Source organism: Linepithema humile, chromosome 5 (genome assembly GCF_040581485.1).
Source record: "Linepithema humile isolate Giens D197 chromosome 5, Lhum_UNIL_v1.0, whole genome shotgun sequence".
Classification (NCBI taxonomy): Eukaryota; Metazoa; Arthropoda; class Insecta; order Hymenoptera; family Formicidae; genus Linepithema; species Linepithema humile.
In genome coordinates this window covers 10,078,629-10,105,716 of record NC_090132.1, presented here as the reverse complement: position 1 = coordinate 10,105,716, position 27,088 = coordinate 10,078,629, and the positions used below count along the sequence as shown (strand labels likewise).

At 41.0% G+C, this 27,088-nt stretch overlaps 2 protein-coding genes across 12 annotated transcripts in view; both read left to right on the top strand.

Annotated features, from left to right (window-relative positions):
* Positions 1–305: 305 nt before the first annotated feature.
* Positions 306–5,877, top strand: LOC105667984 (serine/arginine repetitive matrix protein 1). 6 transcript variants are annotated; one of them, XM_012360136.2, is made up of 8 exons: positions 306–387; positions 1,485–1,836; positions 2,048–2,698; positions 2,941–3,799; positions 3,971–4,025; positions 4,196–4,225; positions 4,473–5,342; positions 5,520–5,877. In XM_012360136.2, the coding sequence occupies exons 2-8, from the start codon at positions 1,517–1,519 to the stop codon at positions 5,552–5,554; spliced, it is 2,820 nt and encodes a 939-aa protein (XP_012215559.1). In that variant the 5' UTR covers positions 306–387; positions 1,485–1,516; the 3' UTR covers positions 5,555–5,877. The 6 variants fall into 6 exon arrangements, with proteins under 6 accessions (XP_012215559.1, XP_012215560.1, XP_012215558.1 ...); XM_012360137.2 differs by having other exon boundaries at positions 315–504; XM_012360135.2 differs by having other exon boundaries at positions 315–707.
* Positions 5,878–8,418: 2,541 nt separating this feature from the next.
* The window catches only part of mnb (minibrain), a 65,853-nt gene continuing 47,183 nt past the window's right edge, over positions 8,419–27,088 (top strand). Inside the window, exons 1-3 of one of the 6 annotated variants that reach the window (XM_067354773.1) lie at positions 8,419–9,123; positions 10,256–11,247; positions 23,599–24,731. In XM_067354773.1, the coding sequence (XP_067210874.1) occupies positions 24,581–24,731 (151 nt within the window). In that variant the 5' untranslated portion in view covers positions 8,419–9,123; positions 10,256–11,247; positions 23,599–24,580. Of the gene's footprint in view, positions 9,124–10,255; positions 11,248–11,331; positions 11,569–11,695; positions 11,802–11,863; positions 11,886–12,211; positions 12,475–19,930; positions 20,309–23,598; positions 24,732–27,088 lie in introns of those variants that run through there. The other 5 variants (XM_067354774.1, XM_067354777.1, XM_067354776.1 and 2 more) reach the window with 5 other exon arrangements.

Below are 27,088 nucleotides of genomic sequence, written 5' to 3'. Positions count from 1 at the left end.
TTTTGATCTTTTATTATGTGCCAAACACATTTATAAATGCCGCTCAGGCATAGTTTTTGATCATGATGTACGGATATTTAGATGCGATGCGTACGTTCTGAATTGTCCAAATTTTGTTCAAATTGTCCAAAACGGTAGGAATTGCTTTCCTGTATGTCGTTAGGGCCTATCCAGCAAACTTGCATAGTCGCATAAACATGTGCATAAGGAAATTGATTGGTCTATAAGCAAATACATAAGGAAATGGACCAATCAATTTCCTTATGCGTATGTTATGCGACTATGCAAGTTTGTCTGGATAAGCCCTTACACCGGAACTGCTCAGTTCCTTTTCGTCCACGAAACAGTGAGGCAGGCTCGTTAAATATTTAGCACACATCAATATAGGTTATAAACAATAACATTTACGGAATCACAACGTTTCTCTTTTGCGCTGACGATGTGTTTTACATAGAAATGTATTTGTCATTATTATGAAATTTTTAAGGCGACATGACAACAAACGTATATAAAGTTGTTAAAATCTTTTTACGATAAACGAAATCTCGTATATAGCCGTACAATAGCCGCAGTATATTTCATATAACAAAAAGGGTTATACTTTCTCGGTGAACAATATGGCGAGCTAGAATGAAATTTTTTGTCGAACAGATTTTTTTGTATTGAACCATTATTTTAATCTCGCATTTAGAATTGTACTCGAACGAGTATGTATCGTTACTCATTTTGCTTTTAATGCTATTTGATTGTTGATGTGCAATTTTTAATTAATTAGAGTGAAAGTTGCGATGGTCAATACTGCACTGTTGTAACTTTTTGCAACAAGTTCACAAAATACTTTTACAATGCTTATTTCATGATTTTTTAACAACATTGTTGCTGTTACATCGTCGTTGTGCAATTATTATATTATATCTGCATAATAACATGTAACAATAGGAGCAATATACTGCTGGAAAATTATGAAATAGGCATATATATATATGTATATAAATTAGAAATATACAAATTATGTCTTTCTATTAATTTAATAACAAACAAGCTTGAAAAGCTTAATTTGTTTTCTAATCAGAATCAATTGCAGCATTTAATATTGATATTTTGTACACATTGATTTGAAAGTAAAATGTTAAAATTTATAGGCATACATTAGAATTAAAATATTTTTAAATGTTAAAAAAATTACATTGCTACTTTGGATAGCTTGATAAGCATGTTGAAGATGAATTTTGTTATGTTATGTACAGATATATATTGTGGTACATAGAACTGATAGAATACTATCTGCAGGTTTTGCTAAACACTAGTTTTAATTGAAATAGCATACTAATATGCTTAAAACTATTTGTTCTGGCATATTGTGTGCGTTTTGTAGAATTTAATAATCAATTGTTATAATAATATAAATATAAGAAGGAGAATTGTCTCATATAAAGTTCAAACATAACAGTTTAGTGATTATTACATCTTTTTGATTACTTCAGACTATTGAGGTAATCACTAGTTGGTGATAAACATGAACAGCATGAATGATAAAGAAGATCACAATCAAAAAAACACTCAACAGAGTGAAAAAATGGAGACTTCTGGGAAGATATACGTGAAGCCGCCTCAGGAAATGCTAAAGGATTCTTCGTCGAAAGATGATGGGCAACGTGCAAGTGAAGGTCCCAGGGAAATGCCAGATGAAGAATTGCGGTTCATCAAAGAGTTGGTTGATGATGACTTCATGCAAGGATTGGACGTCTTAGACGCATGGGAAGGAGATGAAGATAAAAGTCACGAGAATGAGCAAAATGTGACGGATACTGTAAAGCAAAATCAAAAACCCTCTAGGTAGTGTCATTGATATAAATAATTTCTGTAATTTTACATTGCCATATGTAACACAGAAATAAAATTGTTCTATGATGTTATTATATGCAAGTACAGTCGTTGTAAGGAAATTGTAAGAATTATAATTTTTATTAGTTTGAGTTGCATTAATTTATACAATTAAAAATGTTGAATAATATTTATAATTTATGTGTACAATTTTTTATATTAGCAAGAGTAATTATAGGGAACACCATCATGCTGAGCCTAAAGGATCTCACAGCCGTGACAAGTCGAAGAGAGAAGAGAAGAAACGCGAGGAGACTCGTCGGGATCCTTTGAAGAGCACCAAGGACATCGAAAGAGATAAGATTCGAACGAAGAGAGACACGGAGAGTAAGCTTCTTGCTGAAAAGGAGAAGGCGATCAAACATTTGTTGGATTCGGACAACGTTGTCCCACCTGGCACGGAAACTGAAGCCATTCAGAGCATCAAAGAGGAACAGAATAGGGAACGAGCGCAACGTGAAGCACAACGAAGCAAAGAGCATCGTAGGAGTATAGATCGTTATAATAGACCGAGTCCACGGCGTAGAACTCCCGACAGATCTCGGTTGAGTCCGCATCGACGAAGAAGTCCTTTTATAAGCCCAGAACGTCGTAAGAGTCCTTTTAAGACAAACATTGAGAGACACAGAAGTCCTCTTAGATACAGCCCAGGCAGGCGAAAAAATTCACCGCGATATTTCTCAGATCGGAGGAGTCCTATATTAAGTCCAGATCGACGAAGAAGTCCAAGACGACTCAGCAGGGAACGACGATCCAGTGCAGATAGAAGATGGAGTGCTGAGCGGCACAGAAGACGAATCGACATGCACGAACGGTGAGGGCAACATATTCTCAACATCTTTCTTAGAGATAATATTTTTAATTTTACTTAATTAAACAGTTAAGGAGGAGATTTTTAAAGTTTATCTAGTCGTCTAGATAAAAATTATTACACTGTATACTAAAATCGCAAATTGTTTTATTAGTATTTAAGATAAATTTTATACTATATGTGCTATGCTACATCTTAGTGATTATCTTAATATATTGCAATTGTAACTACTTTAAATTGTTAAGCCGGAGAAGTCGATCTCGCGATCGGAGGAGTCGCAGTACGGAACGTTTGAGAAGACGATCGAGTCGCTCGCCAGTGAGCAGGCGGTACAGCCCCCGTCATCGAAGTCGCACACGCAGCAGATCGGTGGAGAAGCGCCCCAGGAAGCGTTCGCCTTTTATCAACGAGCTGGCGAGGCAGCTGAGAGACGGAGCGATGAAGCCGACCGGCGTCAACACCGGCGGATACGTGCCGTCCGCGACGATGGAAGAAATATTCGCACCGATATTGAACGCATCTGAATTTAACCAAGAAGCGGAACCTCGACCGCCGCCGTCTGTCGCATCTTCGTATGTTCATCAACCGGGTCCACTTCCGCCGCCGCCGCCGCCGCCGCCGGCAGCGTCGTCCATGTTACCTATGGCGGGTGGACCATCGTTTATGAACTTCGAACCCATACCACCGATGAATTTCGAACCCATACCTCCGCCGCACACCTTGCCGCCGGCGGAATATTCTTCCGGTCCAGTTATGTACAATCAGCCGAGTTCCGTTCCTGTCCAAGCACCACCTCCACCTCCTCCGCCGACGATTCGTTCATCGTTGCTTTCCACGCCAGTGCCCCCGCCGCAACCAGTACCCGCCCCGATAATGGATCACACGCAAATGCCGTATAATCCATCACACGGTATGCCTTCTGTCCGACAATCGCCGATTCATCAATTTGAATCATCAAGCAAATCTTCGAATCACTCGGCCGCACCCTCCACGTCGTCGCAGAGTTACACAGAACGTGGATCGTCAACGTCGTACAACGAATTTCGTGCTCCGCGCGAGGAACGTATGAAGACGCCCGAACCACCGGTCATCTCCAAGCCAAAAGTAATTGCAATGTATAATGAATATCTCGTTTTGTTTTTTATTTCGAGAAGAAGCGTTGATCACACTTTGCCGGAATTAATGAGTACTTATTTCAATCCGCCATGTTTATTTTAATTTATGAATTGTGTGTAGAAAAGAAATTAATATTTACTTTGTAAATTCATCTTCCAGCAATTCGAAAAGACGAGCTTGTCCAGTCTATTGGAAGCATCTGTTTCAGCCAAAGGTGCGAGTATGTTTTTATTTGTTACGTGCTTGATCGTAAAGATTCGTACAAAATTGATATTACATCCAGTTTTTTCTTGGTCGACCACAAAAAAAAAAAAAAATTATGTGGTCCTACTTTTATGAAATAATACTAATTTTTTATGTTTTCTTTTTTATTACATTTTTTAGATCCATCTAATATACCGGTGCTATATCCAGGTGAGAATTTAAAAATTTTCGGTAAAGGATTCTTAATCATGTTACGCGATTTGCATGATTGTATATCTTATTAGATATATAATCAAAGAGTGTACACTCATAGAAAAACTTTTTTCTTCTTTCCGACTTATATAATGTGTGTGAAGAACAAGAAGCATGACGTACAACATTTCTCTATAAGCATGATATCATCAAATGTACATCATATGTGTGTTAATTCTACGGGACTGTTTTCTTTCACTGACAGGATTCAAGCCTGAAATAATGCAACTTTGCGATCAAGCGTTGTGCCAGCTGCCATTTGAGGACCCGCGTTTAATCATGAAGGGTAGATTTTTCTATAATCGCGTTGACGAAGACAATGAGAAAAATGATCCCGAGGATCATACATCGAATTCGATGCTCCTGCAGAAGGGCAAAACTAAAATATATTGGGAAGAGAACAACGTGGAGCAGCAAGTGCCGGTCCCGAAAACAACAACACAAACGCATCAGAAAATCTGCCAGACAGATGAGGTGGAAACTGAAACAAAGGGCGTGCAGGTAATCGTCAGCACGGCTGACTTTCAGTCACAAGTTTATCCGCATGAGCTTCAGGCAGTGAAAGAAGAGAAACGGCCGATAATGGATCGTCTTGAATGGAACACGCGGGAAGCGTACGAAAATCCGTCCAGATTTCGCGAAGTTGACGATCTGAGATGGAGCTTGAATAATTCTTCGCAGAGACGTTGGAACAGGCAGTCGTCTCCTTCTCCTAGAAGATCCGACGAGCACGAATTTCATTTAGCTTCCACGGATCACGAATCTAGAGAGATGAGACTGGACTCTCCTGTTAGGGAGGCTTACTCTAGTCGCGAGTATTATAGTCATAGCAAATATTCGCCAGATTATCACAGACGTTCCGCGGAGCGTGACGATTTCCATGACAGAAGGAGCGATCATAGCCGTGGGGAGAGCCCGATGGAATTGGAAGACTCCGACAATGAGACGGTGGTGGCCGAACATACATTCCAAAGAGGATCTGATTGGCATGGAAGAGGGAAAACGTTGAGGGGTAGAAGTCACACCTCGAGAGGAAAGCACCCGGGAAGAAGGTCGTTTCGGAGAAACTTTCGAGGCAAGTTTTAAGACTACTATTTTATGTGTACAAACCAGAATTCTGTATGAGCAGTAATGGTAATAATTGTTAATGATATACATAAACGGGACGTCTTACGATATACATGGGATTATATTAAGAGAAGTGAGAAGGAAGTACAATATTTACGATAAATATTTCAACATGAATTTACAGTGAACAACAATGAAGAGACAATTATAAAAACTTAATATGCTCAAATATCTTTGCACAAGTGTGTTTAACTATCCAAGTATTAATTGTGCATACTATGCCAGAATGGGAATCAGTGTCTACAAAAAACTTCAAGACCATTAGTCTCCTTTCTTCGCGTTACAAAAATTATAACGCAAAATTGTAAAAATTGTTACAATCAAAATAATACCATATCTATGTAATCTGTTTGTACATGGCACTATGTGTCATAATATCGCTTGTAACAATGATAAATGCTGACAAACATTCTGTTACTGTTATTGTTAATTGAATATTGATTGATATTTGATTTATTAATTAAATATTAATGAATGTATGTGTAAAAGAACAGCGATAATACACAACAATCCTATTTAATAAATAATCAGTATAAGTATTCAATATCGCTGCACACGACTTGTTGCGAGACACCGCTGTGTTATTGAATCTTAAAGAAAAAAAACACATGTGTCGATGAAATGAAGACTTAAAGCGGAAGCAATAAGAGTTATAAGTGAAATATATTGCAGAATTTGTCAAACAAGTGTGTCTGATCATTCGTTTTATCACAACGATTTTTCTATTGTAGAACTAGGCTGTCATTATTCTGAATATCTCATCGATCATATCAGTTTTCGTGACTGCAGGGATTCGATTGTAGAATAGTTACGTGGTAAATTACTTAGCGTAAGAAATACTTGTCGAACTGTAAATTGAGTATTTTATTTTTTTTAAGAAACAAGACTGCATATATTGCGAACTAATCTATAGTGATATACGTTGTATGCTACAACTCCAAGTGTTGCATCATGTTATGCAGTTTACATGGTCTTGTCTCGCTTCGACACTTCGTATGTCATTCGTGATCTTTTTTTTTTTTTTTTTTTTTTTTTTTGATAAGTTTTATCCTATATTCTTTATTCGTCCCGTGCGTTTATATATAATAATTTTTTTGTGAGAAAAACACGTTTTATCGAGTGCCATCTCATCGCGCAAGTTAGCAATATCGTTATTGTCATTAAGTGATTATAGTGATTTATAATGCGTTACAAGTATACACATATTTGTTAAAGTTTTCAATTGTTTACATTGTTTAACAATTGTTTAACAATTGTTTAACATTATATTTTCTTTTTTTATACCAGCCAATTACAATTATTTATCCTATTAGATATTATTATAATTAGAACAACATATCTTATTTAAAGAACAGCATAAACGAAAATGTAACTATAATTACATTATATTCCACAAATAATTTCTATGAATTTTTTTAATGAATTGTCAAAACATGTCAGTGTTATATTTGATTTTAATAGATAACATATTCTTATATCCAAATGTATCTTTGGTATTTTTTCCTCATTATATGTGCCTTTAAGAAATTATCACCAAAAACAAGATCTGTTCTTTTAAAAGGAATAAAAAGAAAATTAATGAAAATATCGTAACAAGCATTTGCAATTTTTACTCCTTTATATGTTCTTGTAGAAGTCTGCTGCTCCAATCATATTTCTATACAATTAAAAATGTATTCATATTTATTCCCTTCGATTTAACGAGTCAGTAGTTTATATTGATTAATTATATAAATTACACCAATTATCGTGGCAAATATAAATAAGTGCGCGTGGGTATAAATATAGAGAATTATTAATTGAATCGTATCTGTATCTAGCAATATAAAAGCATTTGTTTCAAGGTCCATCAGCAGCACTTTGTAAAAAATATATTTCACGCTTTTAAGTTCTACATAAATCTAGTACGTTCTTTCGAAGTTAATTGTGTTGTAAATTGCATTGTTTTTTAATCTTCAGACATGATCGTTTGATTCGAATTGAGCAATTTATGTTGCAATTTAACGCACATTTAATTTATGAACGTCCAGTTTAAACCGTTTCGCAGATTTATTCAGCCTTGCTTCAAAAATAAATATATTATCATGAAGTAGCTGCGTATATTCCTTAATGATCTCAGTGGAAATCTTGAGAGAGAATGCGTAAGTCGAGAATGCTTTGTTAAGTGAGAATCTTTAGTGACTCATGCGGTTTCTAATGAAATATTCTCTTCACAGAAATATCGCAACTTCTTACATCCCTTGGCTTGAAACCAAGCTGCTTACGCTAAACTACGCTACAAGATTTTTCTATATTTTTCCGGGTATTATATAAATTATAAAATATTTAACAAATTTGTACTATTTCCGTTTTAGAAAAAATTGTTTCAAATCGTGTTACATATAAAGTTCGAGCATAAGGATTTTAGATTGTGATTTTAGATTAGAACTTCGTATCTCGGTATGGACATATTATTTATTTTATAAATACCGCCAAATTGTTTTATTAAGCGTATCACGATATTTTGATGCCCTTATCTTTACACTTACTGCTTTAGATGCAGTTTATGATAACAAAGCAAATGAGATGGAAATTATATATACATTTCTTAAACCAGAAGATGGATATTATTCCGGTCCATGTGTATCAGACTTCTATTTATCCATCTATATTGATCATCAATCAATTGTACAAAACAGTATTTTTATCTGCGTATTATTTATATCTACGTATTTCTTTTAGAATATTTCTTTCTAAAGAATAAGAGTTTAATTTTTGATTGCTGAATTTACGTTCGATTGCTAAATTAAGTTTCGTGTAAGCAGATGACACTACACCAAGTCAGAAATTAATAACTTTGGTCTATTGGATAAAAACGAGTGCTCACCGATCGATTCGAATTCACCCTCTTGTCGCAGGGCGACATGGCGCGTAGAGTCAGCTGTGCTAGCCGATGCTGCCATCGCGCGTTAATCGAGCGTATCTGCTGTTGTCAAGCGACGCAGCGTCGCGTTGGCAGACCTGCCGTGTCGGAGTTCGTCCTCGCTCTCGCTCTGCGCCACGACGGTGGCGTTCGTGTGCGCTGTCTCGCGGCCGATAGACGAATCATTCGGCATGGATCCAGCTCCATGTTCGCCCGTGAAAGCGATGCGGTGTCCCCGCGGTTAGGACGTTGTACGATTCTCGTGTGTGCTGCGGGAACGTCGCGCGTTACGCGTCGTGTAAGCCGCGAGCCCGAGCGTCCGCTCGACGTCGTCGTGATCGGTGCTCATTCGTGCGCGTTCGCGAGCCAGTGGTGCGTCGGACAACCTCGTCTCGTGTGTCTCAGTGTGGCGTGGCGGCACAGCAGCAGTGACGGTAGCAGCAATAGCATCGGTGGCAACGCTTTTAACACGAAACAAGCCCTACGGGACGTCCGCGGGGGACCTCGTAGAAGCCGATCACGGCTGCGACGCGAGCTGGCGAGGAGGAGCACTCGTCGGTGCGTGTCGGCGGTGGCGACGGCGACGGCAGCAGCGGCGGCGGCGGCGCGTGCTGCGAGGACGAGGTGAATGCACGGCGGCCGCGGTGTGTGCCAGTGGTGTGCGCGCTCGTCGCCCGTGGAAACCCGCCAAAACCCGCGGCCGCGAACAACCACCACCGCCACCACCATCAACAGCAACAACAGCAACAACAACGATATCGACAACGTCGGCGGGAGGAGTATCTGCACGTACATCGGCGGCGGGGAAGGCAGCTATAAAAATCCCGTGAGCAACACAACGATAATTGTAACAAAAAACATCGGAAGCATCGGTGCGACAGCAGTAGCCGCCGCTGGTGCACGACGACGACGACGACGACGACGACGTTGTTGTTGTTGTTGTGCCGTCCCGTTCCGTCAAACAGCGGCGTTGTCTCGGCGCGTCTCAGGGCGTCGCGCCGTTTTTCGCGCGACGCCGCTGCTTGTCACGGCTAGTTTTCGGGAGTAGTGGTGGAGAGATAAAAGAGAGAGAGAGAGGAATATCGCGCTCGTGTGACGGTAACGGCGGCGGCTATTGCCCAGCTTTGCACACACGTCGTTGGCGACAACGGCGGCGGCGGCGGCGGCGGTGGCGGCGGCGGCGGCGGCGGCGGCTGCGTTCTGTTATTATTTTGCCGCGGTGCTTTTGACCCTTCGTACCGGGCGAGTTCATTGCGGCGCTGTCGCGGGGGTGTCAGCCGGTAGTACATCCACACCGCGCTCTCCTCCGCGTATATCCTCCTCCGCCTCCTACTTCTCCGTCCGTCTGGCGACTCGCTCGCGCGCGGCAGCAGCGCCGGCGTCGGCGACGAAGCGGGGCGCCTCGTGATCGTGAAGCGCCGAGGACGGGAACAGCGGAGGATCGGGGTGCGTCCTTCGAGGTGCCCATCGGTCCCACGGGGTCTCCCCGGGACCCCCGGCGAGAAATCCTTGTGAAGAAAAGAAAGATCGCATCGCTTTCCTCTCGTTTCCGCCTTCGCGGCGTGTCAAATCGCAGAAACGGAGCGATCGCGCCGAAATCGCGCGCGCGAATCACGTGATAACGGCGCGAGAACGACGGCCAGTAGTCAGTCACGCCGGTGACGCCGATGATCATAACCTGAAAAACCGGCACGCTCTGACGATCGCTCGCAGTCGTCGGGAGTAAGCGCGCCGTTTTCCATCTGTCAGCCCTTCCATCCTTCTCGTTCCCGCGTCTGCTAAAATACGAAAACAAACGAGGTTTCGGCACGTCGGATAATATACCCTCCTCGCAGCTGTTCGGTGGCGCGCTCACATTCGCGTCCCTGTTTTGAAACGCGAAGCCGACTGTTCGCGGCACAGTGTACGCGCCTCGTGCAGAAGGAATATCTTCACAGATCGTGTATTATGTCTTTCAGAGTGCGGCGAAACAACTGGGAGAAGTGATAACGGAAGGACGTCCGTCGGCTGTCAGAAATTACCGCTCTGGCGCGAGGTCGTTGGCCCGAAACATCGTTCGACATTTTAGCAACGGGAAGAGGAGCCAAGACGCAGGTGTTCACGTGCGAGCCACAGTCATCGACGGTCATTAATCATCGCCGCCACCATTTCTATCGCATCGTCGCTACCACCCATTCGTATACGACGCTGCTCGTCGCCGCCGTGGATCCGCTTCCTCGCACGACCGACTGGATCCTGCGAGAGAGAAACGCGCCGGCGGATATACGCGAGTTTCACGGCCACGACCCGATTGCGATCGGCGAAAGGAAAGGCAGCACAACGAGCGGAGCAACGAGCGAGAAGGTAATCCCGCGCGCGCGCTCGCGTCCACAAGTGTGCGTGTATGTGTGCGAACCGTGATCGGAACTCGCGTCTCGAATCACGTCGTGTGTCGGTAGTCGCGCGCGACTCAGTGCCGCGCGTCGTGTCTCGTGCGTTTCGTCCGTGTGCCCGTTCGACAAGGAGAATCGCGCGCGCGAACGGGCGTTCGTTATGCTCGCAGTGACAGCTCGGCGATAACGCGCCAAGGTGGCTCCGGTTTCTCTCAGTGCTCCGAGTCGAAAGTTTTTTTCGCACGCGAGGAAGTATACGTACATCGCATATCCAGTTTTCATTTCTCCCCCTCCTCCCCTGTCCGTTCCTACCCGGTGAAGTGCGCGACTGTTAACCAGTGAAACGTATACGTGGTGCCGCGTTATACGTATTTAATATATATATACGCATATGTATATACAAACTATATCCGCATCATCCAGTGTGCCCGATTGTGCGAGTTTTTCTCGCGCGTGTGCTGCGTTTTCCTTCTTCGTGACTGAAGATCCAATTTGCCTGCCCCTCCAACCCTTTCAACCGATTGTGGCGAAACGAAAGACAACGCATTTCAGCCCGCCTGACAGGGATCGCATCGAAGGTATGTGTGCCAATTCTTCTTTCCGCGAATCGCTCACGGAGTTTTAAGGTTAGGTTGACCGCTCACGAGACGTCGCGCGTCTGGTCGATCGAACGGTCGAAAAGTAAACGTGTATCAGTTACAACTGTGTGTTGCGTCGTGCGCGACGCGTTGTTTACGCGTATTCGTGTGTACATATGAGTGGTTTTTTTTTGTGTTCCGAAATGTGTGGAGAGACACGCGTTGAATTTGAATGGTGCTCCGAGTAAAAATGCGAAATTGTTTTCGCCCGCTCGCCCTTGCGATTCCCTCTCAAGTGGACCTAACCTCAAAACTCAAGCCGTGAGTAACTACGCCGTCCCTCTCTGTCGCTAGCTCGTGCCGCGCACTTCGCAAGTCCCGCTCCTTCGACATAGCGCGCCGCACGGCCGCTGCCCGCTAGAACAGCTGTTTAAGCGGCGCCGTGAGCGGCGAGCTCTGTTCTACTCGTCTTTTTTTCCCATCGGCTTCGTGCTCTCTCCCCCGGAGTCGCGCGTTCAGATGTATTGCGGCACGACGCGGTTGCTATGCGTCCGGTTCGTAAAAAGTCTGCAAATAAAATGGGATTCGTCGCTTACGCGCCAGATTACACTGATAATATATCGCGGCCGATCGCGATGGTATTCTGCATCTTATTGTTTTCTCGTATCTGCGTCTTATCGTAAAAACAGTGAGAAAGTGACGAAATATTATAAGTTGCGTTTCGTTTCTTTAAAGAATATTCCAAACAATGTAATATACTTTTATGTATGAAACATTCGCAATCGCAATATGATTTTCCGAATTGTAATTTGTCACAGTTGCAATCACGTCTCATATTATATGTTTATATTTATTATTATGTCCATTAATTTATTCGTATTAGATTCTAATCTAGAAATTTACGGATTTTTCTTCTGCATTTTTGTTAGGAAAAAATGTATCCTAATGCGTTAAAAATATTTTCTAACGGTACAACTAATCTTTTGAGATATAATTACTGGTTATCTCTCGGCGCTGATAACATGTAGGCGTTTCCAAATAATTCTTCAGAATACAGTAAATTCCATCTTTCATTTCGAGTGATTTGGGATACACGTTGAGACACACTTGAAGGCACGACGGCACCTCTCCGTCCTTGCATCGTCGCGTATTTCGTATTATCGCGCAATCACGTTATTAAACCGCGAGTGATAGGCAACGGGCAGCGTTACCGTCGCAATTACAGCTGTAAGAGTGGAACAGTGAAATATAAAAATAAATCAGAATATACAGTCAAAAATGAAACGTAGAGTAGAATAATTAAAACATACAATGAAAAGTTAATATAGTGATATATAGTGAATTTAATGAATGAAATATATAACAATTTATCATAAAAAATGGGAAAATAAAATATTAATATTTAAACGCAGTTTTACAATAACAATTTTGATGCACTTTTAGATGTCTAAAATTTTTGACACATTGATATCATAAATAAAAAACAAACACACGATATTTTATCACGAGATTTTTTGTAATTTGTCAACATTGTCGAAAGTTTTTATTATTGCAAAAATTCTACAGGTGGCAACACTGTATAAGAAATATCGCATAAAATCTTCGCATCACTGCATCGCGCGTTTCACATTATCGCGCAATCACGTTATTGCGTGTTTCATTCGAAAAGTAAATAACCGAGGAAAGCCGGAGGAAGATAGGAATATCGATACTTCGATGAGTTTACCAACAATTTTTTACCTGAAAATTGATAAACTAATTCTAGAAAGATATACTAGAGATAGGAAGATATAGTTGAGAAACTATATTTGATCTCTTAAATATATATTGATCTTGACTTTACGATTAGATTTTTCTTTGCTTTAAAACTGAAGTCGTCAAGAAATAAGATAAATTTGGAATTCACGCAAGTAATATTTTTAATTTATTCTTAACAATTCACAGTAATGCAAATAACTTTTTACACGTCTTTGAGATAATCTTTCCTTATATATTACTGTAATAATATTACATCTCTGCTTTATAATTGTAAAATAGAATAACATAATTTTAAAGTTACATTGATCTTTGACCTTTAAGTCAATTCGTGCGTTGTCACGAAGAAGAAAAATACTTGTGGATAATTTTCCACATTTTTTTTCTTTAAAAGCCTTTCTTAATTGATGCAAAATGATAAAGTAATACTCTCTCCGATATCATATTCTTTCCCGTACACTTCTATAGCTTAATCACTTGTATCTGAATGCAGTGTAGCCGTAATATTATCGAGAATATATCGAACGCCCTTTGTACTTCCGAGTCGATTGTATTTTGGAGCCTCGATCTTCCTTCGTTCACTCCGCGTGTACGTGCATGGCCTTCCGAAATAAGATCCTAATTTTGGCGCGGCGACGTTATTATCAGTTTGATATTAAATTACGTGCCCCGAATCAATAACTCGTTTTCAGCGTGGACACATCGCGATTACATCGGCGCGAGAATGTTTTTCGTAAATCACACGATCGCCGGCTTATCAGGGGCAGCGGGAATGAGGAGGGTTCCCTCGAGACGTTCCCTCGAGAGGTTCCCCCTCGAAGAAGCTACCGTGGTTGCACTCATCGTCAGATTTCTCCGCCTTATTGATTCGATATGACTTTCGACGTGCGTCGACGCTAACAATGCTATTCCCTGAAGCACGTAAGTCAATGGCGCGTATGTCTGTACTTAAAACAAGAATGTGGCACTCTCCGCACCGCTCGTATCGATCAACACGATTTCGTTTCTGTATGTCTTCTCTTTTCTCTGAATGACGGATTCAGAATGCACTGCATTGTCTTCTTAATGCCGGTTATAAACTAATTATAATTGAGGCGAATTGAGTCTTACAACGTAGAGATGCTTTTTATTCTCATTCTCGTCAAATTTCTTAAATGTGTCGCGGTATTGAAATAAGCGCAGTTGAAATATGTCAAACTTAAGTATATTGATTAGCCTTCGATAATTTTGATATGATTTATCTTTATTGCTAGATGTGAATTTTTTCCATTTTTTATTTACACGAAAAAAGCATTTCAAGTTTTGTTAACGTTTCATTTTCTCACATCGCTCAACGACACATAAATCGTTTCTCAGACTGCGATTATATTGTATAAAATTTAAAGAAAAAAGCTGCCTCGCGCGCGATAAGACTTTTATAACGCAATACACGAATAGACTGCGGAGAAACGTATGGCGCATAAAAAGATTGCTTAACATGCGCTGGAATTCCTGCTGACTTAAAAGCCGGCCGAGCAAATTTTTTTCGTCGATACGACGCCTGCTTAATCAGCGCATCGGCGCTCTTTCTTATCGTTGCGTTGTGTACCGTAACTGATTCACTGCTCGAAGATACCTAATTCTGCCCGATTATATCTTTCGGCGTTTCCGTCGTAGCGCAGGAGCGGCGGCAAGTCGGCGAGACACGATCGTGATGGTAGGTCAGTTACGGGCGACATTTATCAGACTGCGTGCGTTAATTCGATCCGTGACAAAACTTTTTCGGATATTTTAGGCTTGTCGGACGCGCCTTCATTTACACAGTGAAAGAAGTCATGCTGATAAAACAAGCGGATGCCTCGTGGTGCGATTATCGCGTTGTCGGCCGAATCGTACTGTGCTTCGTGGAAAAAATATTTTGGAATTTTAGAAATCGGAATATCGCCTAAACGCAAAGTGGGGGGTCCGCTAATACCTGCAGTAAAATTTGATTTGATTTAAATTACTGAAGAATATTCAAATAATTTTATATATTCAAAATTATTACATTAATCTTTATACACAATTGCCAAGACACTTTGCTAACGAAGATTATTAACATAATTGTTTGTTAAGAATAAAGTATCGTTATTTATTCACATGTCTAAAAACTTTCAGCTCGTGACTCAGAAATTATATATTGTCATGCCTGTTGAGAAAGAAGCATTAAGATAATTGATAAAATTTTTCTTCAAATATTATTTGAGATAAGAAACCTTACATATTAGAAATCCTATGTCAAGTTCCGAAGTTCCACTTGTTTAAATATGAATAATACATTAAGACAAGACAAACGTTATCGTAAAAAACGTGACATTTTGAGACAAGGGGACGAATTTATATTCATCTATTTTATCCTTAAAACAATCTACGTCAACTTCTTTATTTTGTTTCGATTTGTTCTAATTTTGTGGCTAAAAATAGAAAAGCAATTTTTGCGTCACGTTTGACCAATGTTCCTGTATATTTTCGGCTGCGATATGCGGTATGAAATCGAGGGTTAGCAGAGTTAATACGAAATCCACTTAGATATCGGCGAGGGTTAAGGTCGGGTTTAGCCGCGCACGCGTTTCGGTTTTTGTCCTTACCCTTTAACCACGTGCTTACGAGGAGTATTCTCGTAAAATTCTGACCTTTCGTATTCGAGGATCGCCAAAGGAATTATTTGACCTTTCGCGCCGACGTCTGCGCCCCGATTAAGAAGAGAAATACACTCGATAACGATCCTTTTAATAGATTCTCCTTTACGTGCGGCGGTCGAAAAGCGCATATACAGAAGAATATCAACGTCCCACGCGTCCATTGCGATTTTCATTGTGTTACGACGTTAATGAATACTCGTGTGTAATATCGAGCGAGATACAATAAGCGGAATCCGCGGACTGCGGATTCGTGTTTACGTCCGTTTTTAGCGAAGCAACCGGCCATGACGGTCGTCGCAATTAAATTTCATACACGCGAGGTAAACAGGCGTCTCTTTAAAATTCCAGTGCGCACACACACGCACCGGTCGATTTCCGTTTCAAGGAAATTACGATACGAAATATCGCGCGCAAATGCACTCGATGCGTTCGATTCTACCCGCGTAGAATTAACGAGCCTTTCTCTTCTACACGAGAATCGCGCGCGTCTTCGCCGGGATGTTTCCCGCATAAAGGCCGACCGGATCGTGAAAATCGGAAAACTTGTTTACGCGATTGACGCACGACGCATTCATCGCTTATGCGATCTGAAATGCAATCGGATTCCGTTTATAATCTAGTATTGCGCGGGGAAATAAAATCGCGGGAGAAAGGCGAAGAGGATTACACGCGTTTTGCGTGAAAGTGCCTCCTCCCATAATTATGTTGCATGAAATCAGGTTACGTTGTGATTCCTACCGTTTGCGTTCGAAACAGGAAATGAATGATGTGCGAACCGAAATGTGCAACCGCGATAAACATTGCGTGCCGACTTTTGTTACGCGCGGAAAATGCGCGCGGATGCAAATTTATTCGATCGGAATATTTCGCCGAAAGAAATTAAGTATTTTTTTAAGCAATGAGATTGCATATTTAATATTATAATCGAAATATATGGTGGATTCAAAAAGTAAAGGGACATTTTTTTTCAAAGGGCTTGCGTTCTTCAATCAAAAACAGATTTCGTCTGTTTTTAAAATCCAGCGCCAAATAATTTCTACAACATTTTTGATTGTTGCCGCGAAAAAATTCGAAATACTATTTTTCAAAATCATTGCTGAATTGTTTCTTATTCTCTTATATTTCTCAACAACAGCATTAACTGTCAGGAAGCCCCCCCCCCCCCCCAGCTAGCTGGTGTAGCGTCGGAGTTGCAGTGCCGGAGTGCACAACAACACTGCCGATCCGGCGGCAGTGCCCGGCGCGTCGAAATGATGCAATGGGTTTCCTTTTCTTCGACGACGGTTGTCGCGTCGTCGCCGTCGCATACACGTCCGCTTCTCTCGCGCGTCAGCGCGTGCATGACGCTGCCTGCCTGCGTGCCCGTACGCGGAAACGATGCGTCTAATAATAGGCGACACGATCCCCGCTAGTACTTATTGGCCGGTTTACTCTTAGCCCTGCAAGCGCTATTGTGAACCGCATGCAGCGCGAGACAACGCGCGCGTTAGGGACACAATAAAAATCGAGAGAGTGAAATGCGGTAATAGTGATAATATTTTTATTCTCCTTCTCAATGGATTGAATTAGCGATTATACGCACACGCAGTGTAGATGCCTCCACAATGAAGGGAGATATTTTTATTTCCTATTCAAATTTCAATGTGTTTCAATAGTGATATCGGTTATGTAAGGGCATGAAAAACGGAACGTCAAGTAAAAGTTAATACGTGTTGAAAAAAGCCGCATCATCCCGCTCGTAATAACCAGCGCTACTGGACGCGTCGCGTGTGCATTGCGTGCAAAATCGCGTGCACGGTCGCGTGTGTGCGATGCGTGCGGCAACCACCGCCGCCGCAACGCCGGTCCTTTCTTTATTCACCGCGCTCGCTGCGCCGCGATGGACGCGCATATTTTTCTTTTATCTCGCCCTTTCTCTTCTTCATAAAAACATTCGCGTTCTCACTGCGTACTTTAACGCTTTTAAAACAACCGCGCAAGTCTCGTGTATATATATATATATATATGTATATTATGCGCGCTTCATTGGAACAGAAGAGCAACACGCAGAATCGCAAAGATCGCAATCTCTCGATAATTGATTTGCTTACAGATATAACATTTTGCAATTATTATTCAGACATTGTTGTGTGGAATTTATGACTGGACGTCGTGTCGTATTCGTGCCATTGTAGTCGATGCGGATAAAGCAGCCGCATTAAGCATTTATTATCGAGTAATAGACGAATATTAGGTATTTTTCGTAGTTAATTATTTGACGTTGCTGCTTTTCTTGCATCCGCAATTCTCGCTCCGACCGGTAATGTTCTAGAGTTTCTTACGGCAAGGCGGTCACGTGGCGCATCGAGCGTGTATCGTTTCAACTGTTAAACATGCCGCGACCAATAATCATTAGTCACGCGTTTTCAATATCGACGTCTTAGACGCCCCGGCGGCGGTGGGGAAGGGGGGGGGGGAGAGGGAACGTCGTCGCCGACGTCGCGACGAGAATGTCAATGGATAGGGTGAGAAGTGAGAAGCGAACGACTTTCACGTCAGGGACAAAGTGCCGTTGTCTCCTCCGCGTCGAGGAAACGAGGAGGCTGGAACGACAGTCGCACTTGTAAATATAAATAAATAAGATGACGCGGCGACGTTGCAGTTTTAAGTGCATTGCGATTGATTGGTGCTCCGCCCAAATATACACTCCGTAATGGTACCGCGTTCGCCAGACACCGTAGAGCATCTGCGCGCGGAGCAACCCGAAATCGTCATCCCGCGGCGTAACCATCGCGATGCATAATTTCTAATTGCGCCTCACACGTTTCGCTTTTCCAATTATTTATTCACTACACATATTTCGCGCAGATGACGTTCTGAAGCTTCTCTCTGGAAGTGAATGCAATAACCGTGACATAGTTGCATAGCTTAGAGAACACGCGTTGCCAATGTTACCACATATATACCACAATGCAGCACGCACAGTTCCACGCCTTCGCAACCGTATGCCCGCGTTTTAGCAAAATTGAATGAGATACATTGTATATTTTTCCTATCTTTCTCTCAACGGCTTTACCGCCGGTCTCTCGAAAACTCTAATCGATCGATAATTTTGACGGCATGCTTAGAAGAACATAACAAGCCCGGTTAATAAACGGACCGTCATTAATAATAAAATTACGGCAAAAGATTGAAAAATGTTGGATAATTAATCATGTTAAATGATGTTAAAAATCAAATTACTTGCAAGTTTACTCCGCGCTCGTAAAGAGAGTTTTATAAAGAGAGAGTCGACGTCTCTTTACGCGCACTTCATCAATGATTGAGCGTGAAATCGTTAAATACCAGTCTCGAAACTTCCGTTTCATATCAGTGCGCGCGCGCGAACGTTTCGCGAAGTACGTAAGTGGACAGAAATAGATCGTAGAAAGTGGGCGACGGTATTATTATTAGTGCAGTAAAGAATGTCTGGATAATAATAGCCATTAATTGTGATGTACCGGATAGCCTCTCTCCCGCGTGTGCGTTGCAACGCGTATGAAGTTGTTGAACGCATGAACCGGCGACTAATACGGCGTGTGTGTGTTGGCGCGATGAGCGCTATACTGAAAACATGAAATATTTGCCAGCTGTGTACGATAACAATGCAAAATTTACATTGTCTTATCGCTTTCTCAATGATTCTTTTAGCGGTAATATAAATTTTATTTTGATCGAAATTCGCCGAATCTTCCTGTCACTCGTCTAAGTAAAATATTATTCCTGTGACTGTAATTAAAATTAATTGCAAGATTGGAAGGAAAAAAATGCGTGAAGAAAATTTTTCTATCATTGATTAGGCATAAAACATTTTTGCGGTAATTATTCGTGTTTTTCAAATTTTCAATTCTGAACTTATTTACAATTAGCATAATTCTAGCTAATAATTTAGAAATTCTCGTCTCGATATGTTCGCCAAGATAATATTCATCCTGAACTCGTTGACAAATATGCACGCAAAATTCGGCAGCTTAATTTAGCATTGCGTGTCGAATAATGTTATGTCGAATATATCGCTGCTATCGTAAACATTTGTTACCTGTCTCGACGAGTCGATAGCCGTGCACGGTGGTGAATCGTAGATTTTCCTGCTCAGATCGTCGATAACGCGAAACAGCTGTTGATGCGTGCGCGCGGGTTTCGCGTTTCTACCAACCGCCGTTCTCCACCGTCGCGTCAAGTGGGGAAGGGCGAAGACCACCTGGCCCAAACCTGAGCGCTTCGTTCTGTTTCTATGGAGCACAATGTTGCACGATCCCTCGGATCGATCGGCGCGCCGTGAACAAAAGCTTTCGGTACGTGCGTGGCTACATGGGGAACATATGTTCGCCGTGACGAAGAAAATCCGCGTCGGATCGGCTGGGTTTAATCCGTCTAATCGACGTCGAAACCGTCCGCACTGGTGTGTTTGTTATTGTTGTTGATCGAAATCCACAGCTAAATAATAATCATACGATTCGTGCGAAAGTACTTGAGTTTATATCACAGAGTGTATAAAAGATGTGTTTTTGAATTTTTGCCGCAACTTTTATGTTCCCATTTATCATTTAGCAAGAATCTCTGAATGATTTAGTGCGAATTTTTCCTCGAGAGAAATACCGGAACATCAATCGTTTTCGCAAATGCTGGTGAGGATGAAGAAATTTCAATAAAAATCTTGATTTTTGGTCCGAGCCAATTCTAAGTAAATCACACTTTAACGAAATTTTACATTTAGTTAAAATATTTAAGATTGCAGTATAAAACTAAAAAGAGTAATATCTAATTCATATTTTAAAATTGGTTTTATATTGATCAAGTAGAAATATTTTTGACATTTTACAACATTTTATACAATAAAATAATGATATGAGAACAGAATCGAAAAATAAATCGGCTTAGAGATAAAAATTTACATTTCAGAAAAGGTATATTTGTACATAAAAATAGTTATCTCTAAAGAGTAAATAAGAAATTTATCTCTTAAACCTATTCACTCTTTTTGAGATCAATCTCCAGTTTTATATTACAAGTTGAAAAATCTTAACACTGATCTTGAAAATTTAATTCCCGAACAAATAATGATATTGCTTAATTCTTTTATAATTTATGTTGTTAGCAATTAAAAGAAAATATGAATATATTTGTTGCGTATCCTTATAATCATCACGCAATTTTTATTTTTACGAAATAATATAGGTAATTAAAATAAAATAGCTAATTAAAAAGTAAAACAAATGTAATAGTAAGGAAATTATAATTTATATATTACTATTAGGTTGATAAAAACTACAAAATTTATCAATCAAACTTATTAAGTGTTTTACATATACGCATTTTAAACAATAATTAAAGAAAAAGGTAATGAGAATCATTTTTAAACACCATAAAAAAGGCATAAATAAAATATTTTTTACTTTGAGTTTACATTCAAATTTAGTTATTCTAAACTTTAATTATTTTAAATGGATAGTTTGCTTTATTTTTGCGCAGATTTTGTACTTTTTAGAATGAATAATAATTATCTATAAACGACGAAACTTACGATTGCATTTTTCTGAAAGCAGATACAATTGAACTAAATATGAATATACGATTAAATTTTTCTGAAAACAGATATATTGAACTGTAAATATAAATTGAAGGTACATACTACTGCAACGATTGACCGAAATACAAGATTGATACGTTCAATGGTTAAAAAACGGATCTCGCGATATATATATGTATACACATTGGTACTAGACACCGATGAAAATATTTGATTGCATTTATCGAACTTTTTGTTTATGCATCTGTTTAAAGAGATGACACATTCGAAAACGCTTCAAAGGATATTGTGTGTCACGCGATTACGTTGTAAAGTTGTTTCGCGGAAGATATTTGCTAAGATACGCAATATTATGCGCGCGGGAAAATAGCGGAAAAAAAACAAGGCGATACGCCACTCGACGATCGACATGATTTTCCGCACGTGACTTCCGGCAATATTAAATATTCAGTTGTAGGGCTAGTTGCGTGCCATGCAAATCCGTTCGTTCCACTTTTGCCGGCGCGTCTGGGTATATTAACTTTAGATCATCCGTATACATCGATTATCGATTACCGCAGCGAATTGTAAAATTAGTCACTCATTTGTTAAATGACAGAGAGAAAAATTTTATTATTATTTTATTGAAATATATCTCAATTGATATAATTGACAGAATTGTGAAAAACTCTACAGCGAAGAGTTTTAGAGACTACAATGTACTTTAAAAGTGTTGAAATGATCAAATGACAAATATAGGAGAGTTGTAGTGTGCTTAGCTTCTTCCAAATTCTTCTAGCCGTTCCGTTATGATTTATTCCGATCTAATATATTTCTCGCTCGTTAATCACAGGCTGATGACCTCCAAATCCCCAATTCTTAACTGTTAATTCATCCTGCGCGATTTCTACATACTCATCCTGGCGTGTGTGCGCCAGGTATGCTAACGGGACACTTAAATATTCCAGATAAGGACGTTGCTATCGCGATTACCCGTTTTTAAAGTGGGCTTTTCCTCACGCGTAGGGGGTCGATCGTGATCCTCATTCATGGAACACTACGGGTGTTCCGACCTTTTCTCAGCCACTTTTTGTCGTCATCTCTACGCTGGAGATAAGACCGGTAGCCAAAACTCTCGTATTCGTGAAATCAGGATTCGGAATTTTCAAGACACTCCTGAGCTGGTGAATTTTACCTGAACATAATAAAGCTAATTTTAGCACGTTCGAGTTTAACTATAGCTCAGTGCGTTTTAACGCAATCAAAGATTTGATCATCTTTTGTATCTTTATATCAAAATATAAAAAAAAATTGAAAGAATCAAAATGTAAAAATGTTATAAACGGCAGTTGTGGAATTATCACATCAAAGTGATATCAATTCATATGAACTTACATAGAATAGACTAAAAATTGAAAACATATTGTAAAACAAAATTATAAGTTATTTGCAGATAATTACACAATTAAAAAACAAATAAAAAGTAAAATAGTTATGAATTAAAAAAAAATTGTTGGAAGCTTTAAGCGAACATTCATCAGCAGGACGCCGCCAGTGCGCGAAGTGCGCAACCACGGATCGGATCGATTCGCGCAAAAAGCTGACCCGATCCGCTATTTAAAGGCATATCCCAGATTTTACTACGCGACGAATTTTATTCTCGGATCCCTTAATGGGACGAATGCATGTATGCCCGGTCGTACATTCAATCGTGTACATCGTAAAAGAATGCAATCGGGATAATAATAAGCCGAGATGAGAGGAGAGCCGATGAATTATTGAGATATCGGGAGTACGATTGCGCGAGGCGCCGTGAATCGTAATCGAACATCTGAGAACCGGCATCTGGAAGCGGAGGAGGCGGACGTGGAGAGGTGGATGTTGCGCCGCCGGCTTGCAACAATCTGTGCTAATGTAACGGTTGCTAGTTTGCTACTCGAAACCGATGAACTTTGTTGCATTAGCGAATTAGTTGCCGCTTTTGCAACGATTTCGGATTGGGATTTTCGATCATATCCGCATGGAGCGTGTAACTTTAGCACCGCGTGACAATGGACCATTTTACCACAACTTTTCGATTGTTAATCTATGATAGCACGCTTCTCCGAGACGTTACAGCAGATCTGAATATTTTATCTAGCGATAAAATATTCAGATTTAAAAAAAATCAATTTCTGAGAATGTCAGATTTTTATCCGACAAAGCGTGTGCAATCTGCTTCAATTTTTGCACATATTGCGTTTAGATCTAAATAAATAAATAGATTTTAATGTGCGATTAGAATACTTTGCGAATACTAATTAGCGGCGCGATATTTCTAACCGAGAGAACACGCTTGCAATTTTCACGGGCGTAAATCGCTTTTGGCGTCATCTCGATGCATTAATGTTTTTTGTATTTTGATTTCAGGTATCAACGCGTTGCTCCGCCACCGGTAAAGCATGAAAGCTGACAGCGACGCGAAGTGAACAGGCCCTCTCATTCTCCCCACTCCCTCCCTTTCGAAATACGCACCTGCTGACAAACAGAAAACGAAGGCTGAACCCTCTGACTATACATACATTTAGAAAAAGGAAAAAAAAAAGAGGATCGCAACGGATCACCGCCAAAAGCTAGTAGAATTTTAGTCAAAACGTGAGAGAGAAAGAGAGCGTGCGAGCGAAACAAATATATATACACACAATAGGCATATATGTATATATATAGAAAGAGAAAACGAGAGAGAGAACGAGAGAGAAACAGAAGATATATATTATACACAATTATATAAATAGATATATAAATATAAATAAAAAGAAGCGATACGTGAGCGTGTAAATAAGAGCTATTTTTCGTATGAGAGCAAGAGAGACGCGCCCTGGCCGGAGAGAAGCGTGGAACGATACGTTCGAGAGTATCCTCGAACGAGAGAAGATTTAAGGTGCTCCTCCTGAAGAAGAGAAGCCGAGTCGTCGAGTGGTGGGAAAGAAGTAGAGGCAGAAGACGACGACGACGGCGACGACGACGCGGCCACGGCAGACGAGAACGAAAGGATACACTGCGTCACGGTTGTTTGGACGTTGTTTCGATGCTCTCTAGTCCGGATCGCCGGTGTTTCTCCCTCCAACAGAGGAGTAGTCCACCTCGCGGAGACTGACCGGCCCGATATTCCGATAGGAGTCGGGAAGGAGGCGAACGGGTGTCGACGGTGAAGCAAAGGGTGGAAAAAAAAATAGAAAAGGTAGAGGCAGAAAGAGAGAGAGAGAGAGAGAAAAAGAGGAGAAAGGAGAGAAAAGAAGACGGAAATATAGAAAGTGGTCGTGCGGCATCGAGAGGGCCGGCTCCATGTTGTGAGCGTCTGAGGACTGCCGAGGGCAGCAGCGAAAGGGCGGAGTAGGGTGCCGCCGCCGTTATGGAGTACGGTGGCGGGGGCGGTGGGGCACGCGGGGGTGTCCAGCCACCCTCCGCGGGGACGAGGGGCATCGCCGGCACCGACACTACCGACGCAGCGTGGCACAAACACGAACAAATGATGCTCATGGAGTCCAGGCACAAGCAACAATGTGAGTAGACGCACCTCTCAGTCATTTTATCCTTTCCCTTTCGAGGTTGATGATGCACGCGCGCGGTAGCGGGAGTTTTCAGCCGCGGATTATCGGTCTGAGAGAGCGAGGAGCAGCGGAGGAAGCAGTGGTTGTTTCGCTGCCTGCGTCAGTCCAGAATGTACGACGGCAAAAATTCTCTTTTCCACAATTTTTATATAATTTCGAGAGCGGTATAATTTGCAAAAATAATCTTTAACGCTGCAATTTAGAGATTTATTTACATAACAAACTACGAACTATTTAGCGAGCAAAATGTTAGCGATGTTGGCGGATTGACAGGAAATTTAATTAAATTTCCTGTCAATTTGCCAACATTGCAACAAGCTGACTGTCCTTTGTCGACTTATTCGCACTGCATTTTAGATTGTTATAAAAATTGAAATTTTTTTTCTTATATGACTATTTTTCACCCAAAAACTAAGATCTTGCTTCTTTTCGCACGAAGACCATTAATTTGTTGGAACTGAAATCCGCGTGATTAATAACTAGAAGAAGCGTTCGCGGATTATCGATTAAATCTCGAATGTATTGCCGAATTTTCGTGTGTGAGGTTGTCATGCTTAATCAGGGATGAAGAGACGGTGATGATCGTCGTAGCTCGATCCGTTTCAAATGAACGCTTTTATTATCGAGATATTTGTCTTGGATTTTGCACGATGTAGCAGACATTTTTTTTTCTGACAAGAATAATGTCATTGATGTCGAAAGAAAAATCGTGTTGAGAAAAATAATTTATTACAATAGCACATAATATTATTACAGTATATATGATAATAGCGTCACCAAGTATTTCAGTTCAAAATAAAAAGAAGTAGGCGGGAGCGCGAAATATACGTCGAATGACGTATCTATATCGTTTAGCGCACAAAGAATAGGGAGCGAAAAGCACATGTCTTCGCTTTTTTCTTTTTTTTCTTTTTTTTTTTTTTTTGATCCCTGACCTTTGGCACGTCTATATACATGCACTATAAAACATCGGCGGTCGAGTATTACGAGGGAAAAATATGAACGGTGTAACCATAAGTTACGACGCATAGGGTCTTTGACAACTGACGTTTACGCCTGGCTCAACTGTCGCGTTTTTCCGTCACTCCCGAATGCCTTCGAATGCAACACGTTACCGCGGGATGCTGCGACAGATTCTCGCCGCTATTTTCCTTGACGCGAATTCCTCCACCAGTCGTTTCACGTAAACATTAGTCCGCGCCAGCTGTCACGAACCCCCAAAATTTTTTAAATTATTTATTTCAGAGAATTTTTTAAAATCTCACAATCAGACATATATTGGAGAAGTCGTTATTTTTAACATAGTGAAACAGAAAATGTAAGTCGCGTCGTAATACACGCGAATTTTTTCGAGTGACTTTTCCGCTTTTTCGCAAATTGCGCCTTTATTCGACGAACTTTTGTCCGGCGCGTTTATCGACCAAACAAAAAGCGAAAAAAAAAAAAAAAAAAAAGATCGACACTATGATACAGGCACACGAGATCCACGCCGCTATGATGATGCAGGTGCATCGCGACACGCGATAACCGCGCGCGGGCTTTGGCCCGAATTAGCAGGTGCAATGTGCATTAGCCGAACGCACACGGGTTTTCGGTCTCCGCTGTCGGATGAAAGGAAAAAAAGTGCGGCGCGTCGGTTTCATTTCTATCCCCCCCCTTCGTCCCGGTAGTGTTGTCCGATAATGAGACGCGCGTAACGAGCCGGCGGCGGAAGGAAACTGCAGGATGCTGCAATTGCGAACGACGTCCGCATTTAGCCCGACAGAGTATGATTCGATTAATGACGCTACGTGCTACACACTCGACGTTGCTGTCGGATAATAACATCATTTTTTCCTCGCGCTCGCGGCTGCGAAGATATTAATTGAGATAGCGAACGATCTGAGACACCGCGAGATCGCGCGTTTTACGCGGAAAAAAAATATCGGTTTCAATTATCAATGAATCGCGTATCAATTATACGTGAGGAGTTGTTTCCTCGCGCTTTCCTTCCATCATGCGCTGTTTTTTTTTTTTTTTTTTCTTTTATTTTTACAACGAGCTCACGGATTTCTTAACAAAAACATCGAGAGATAAATAACTCTCAGATTAGAAGCGATTGAAAATAAAAGTACTCTCGGAAGAGATTAAACTCCCGTAAGGTGCAAACAGATAATAAAAACTTCTTCATTTAATTTCGAGTGAACTTTGCTTTAACAGAATTTTACTTTGTGGCGTGCTTATCAAGATAATTAATGTTGAGAATCAAGAGGTTGCGAGGAAGAATTCGTGAATTAAGAATGGCGCGATAGATGTAGGACGCTCTATAG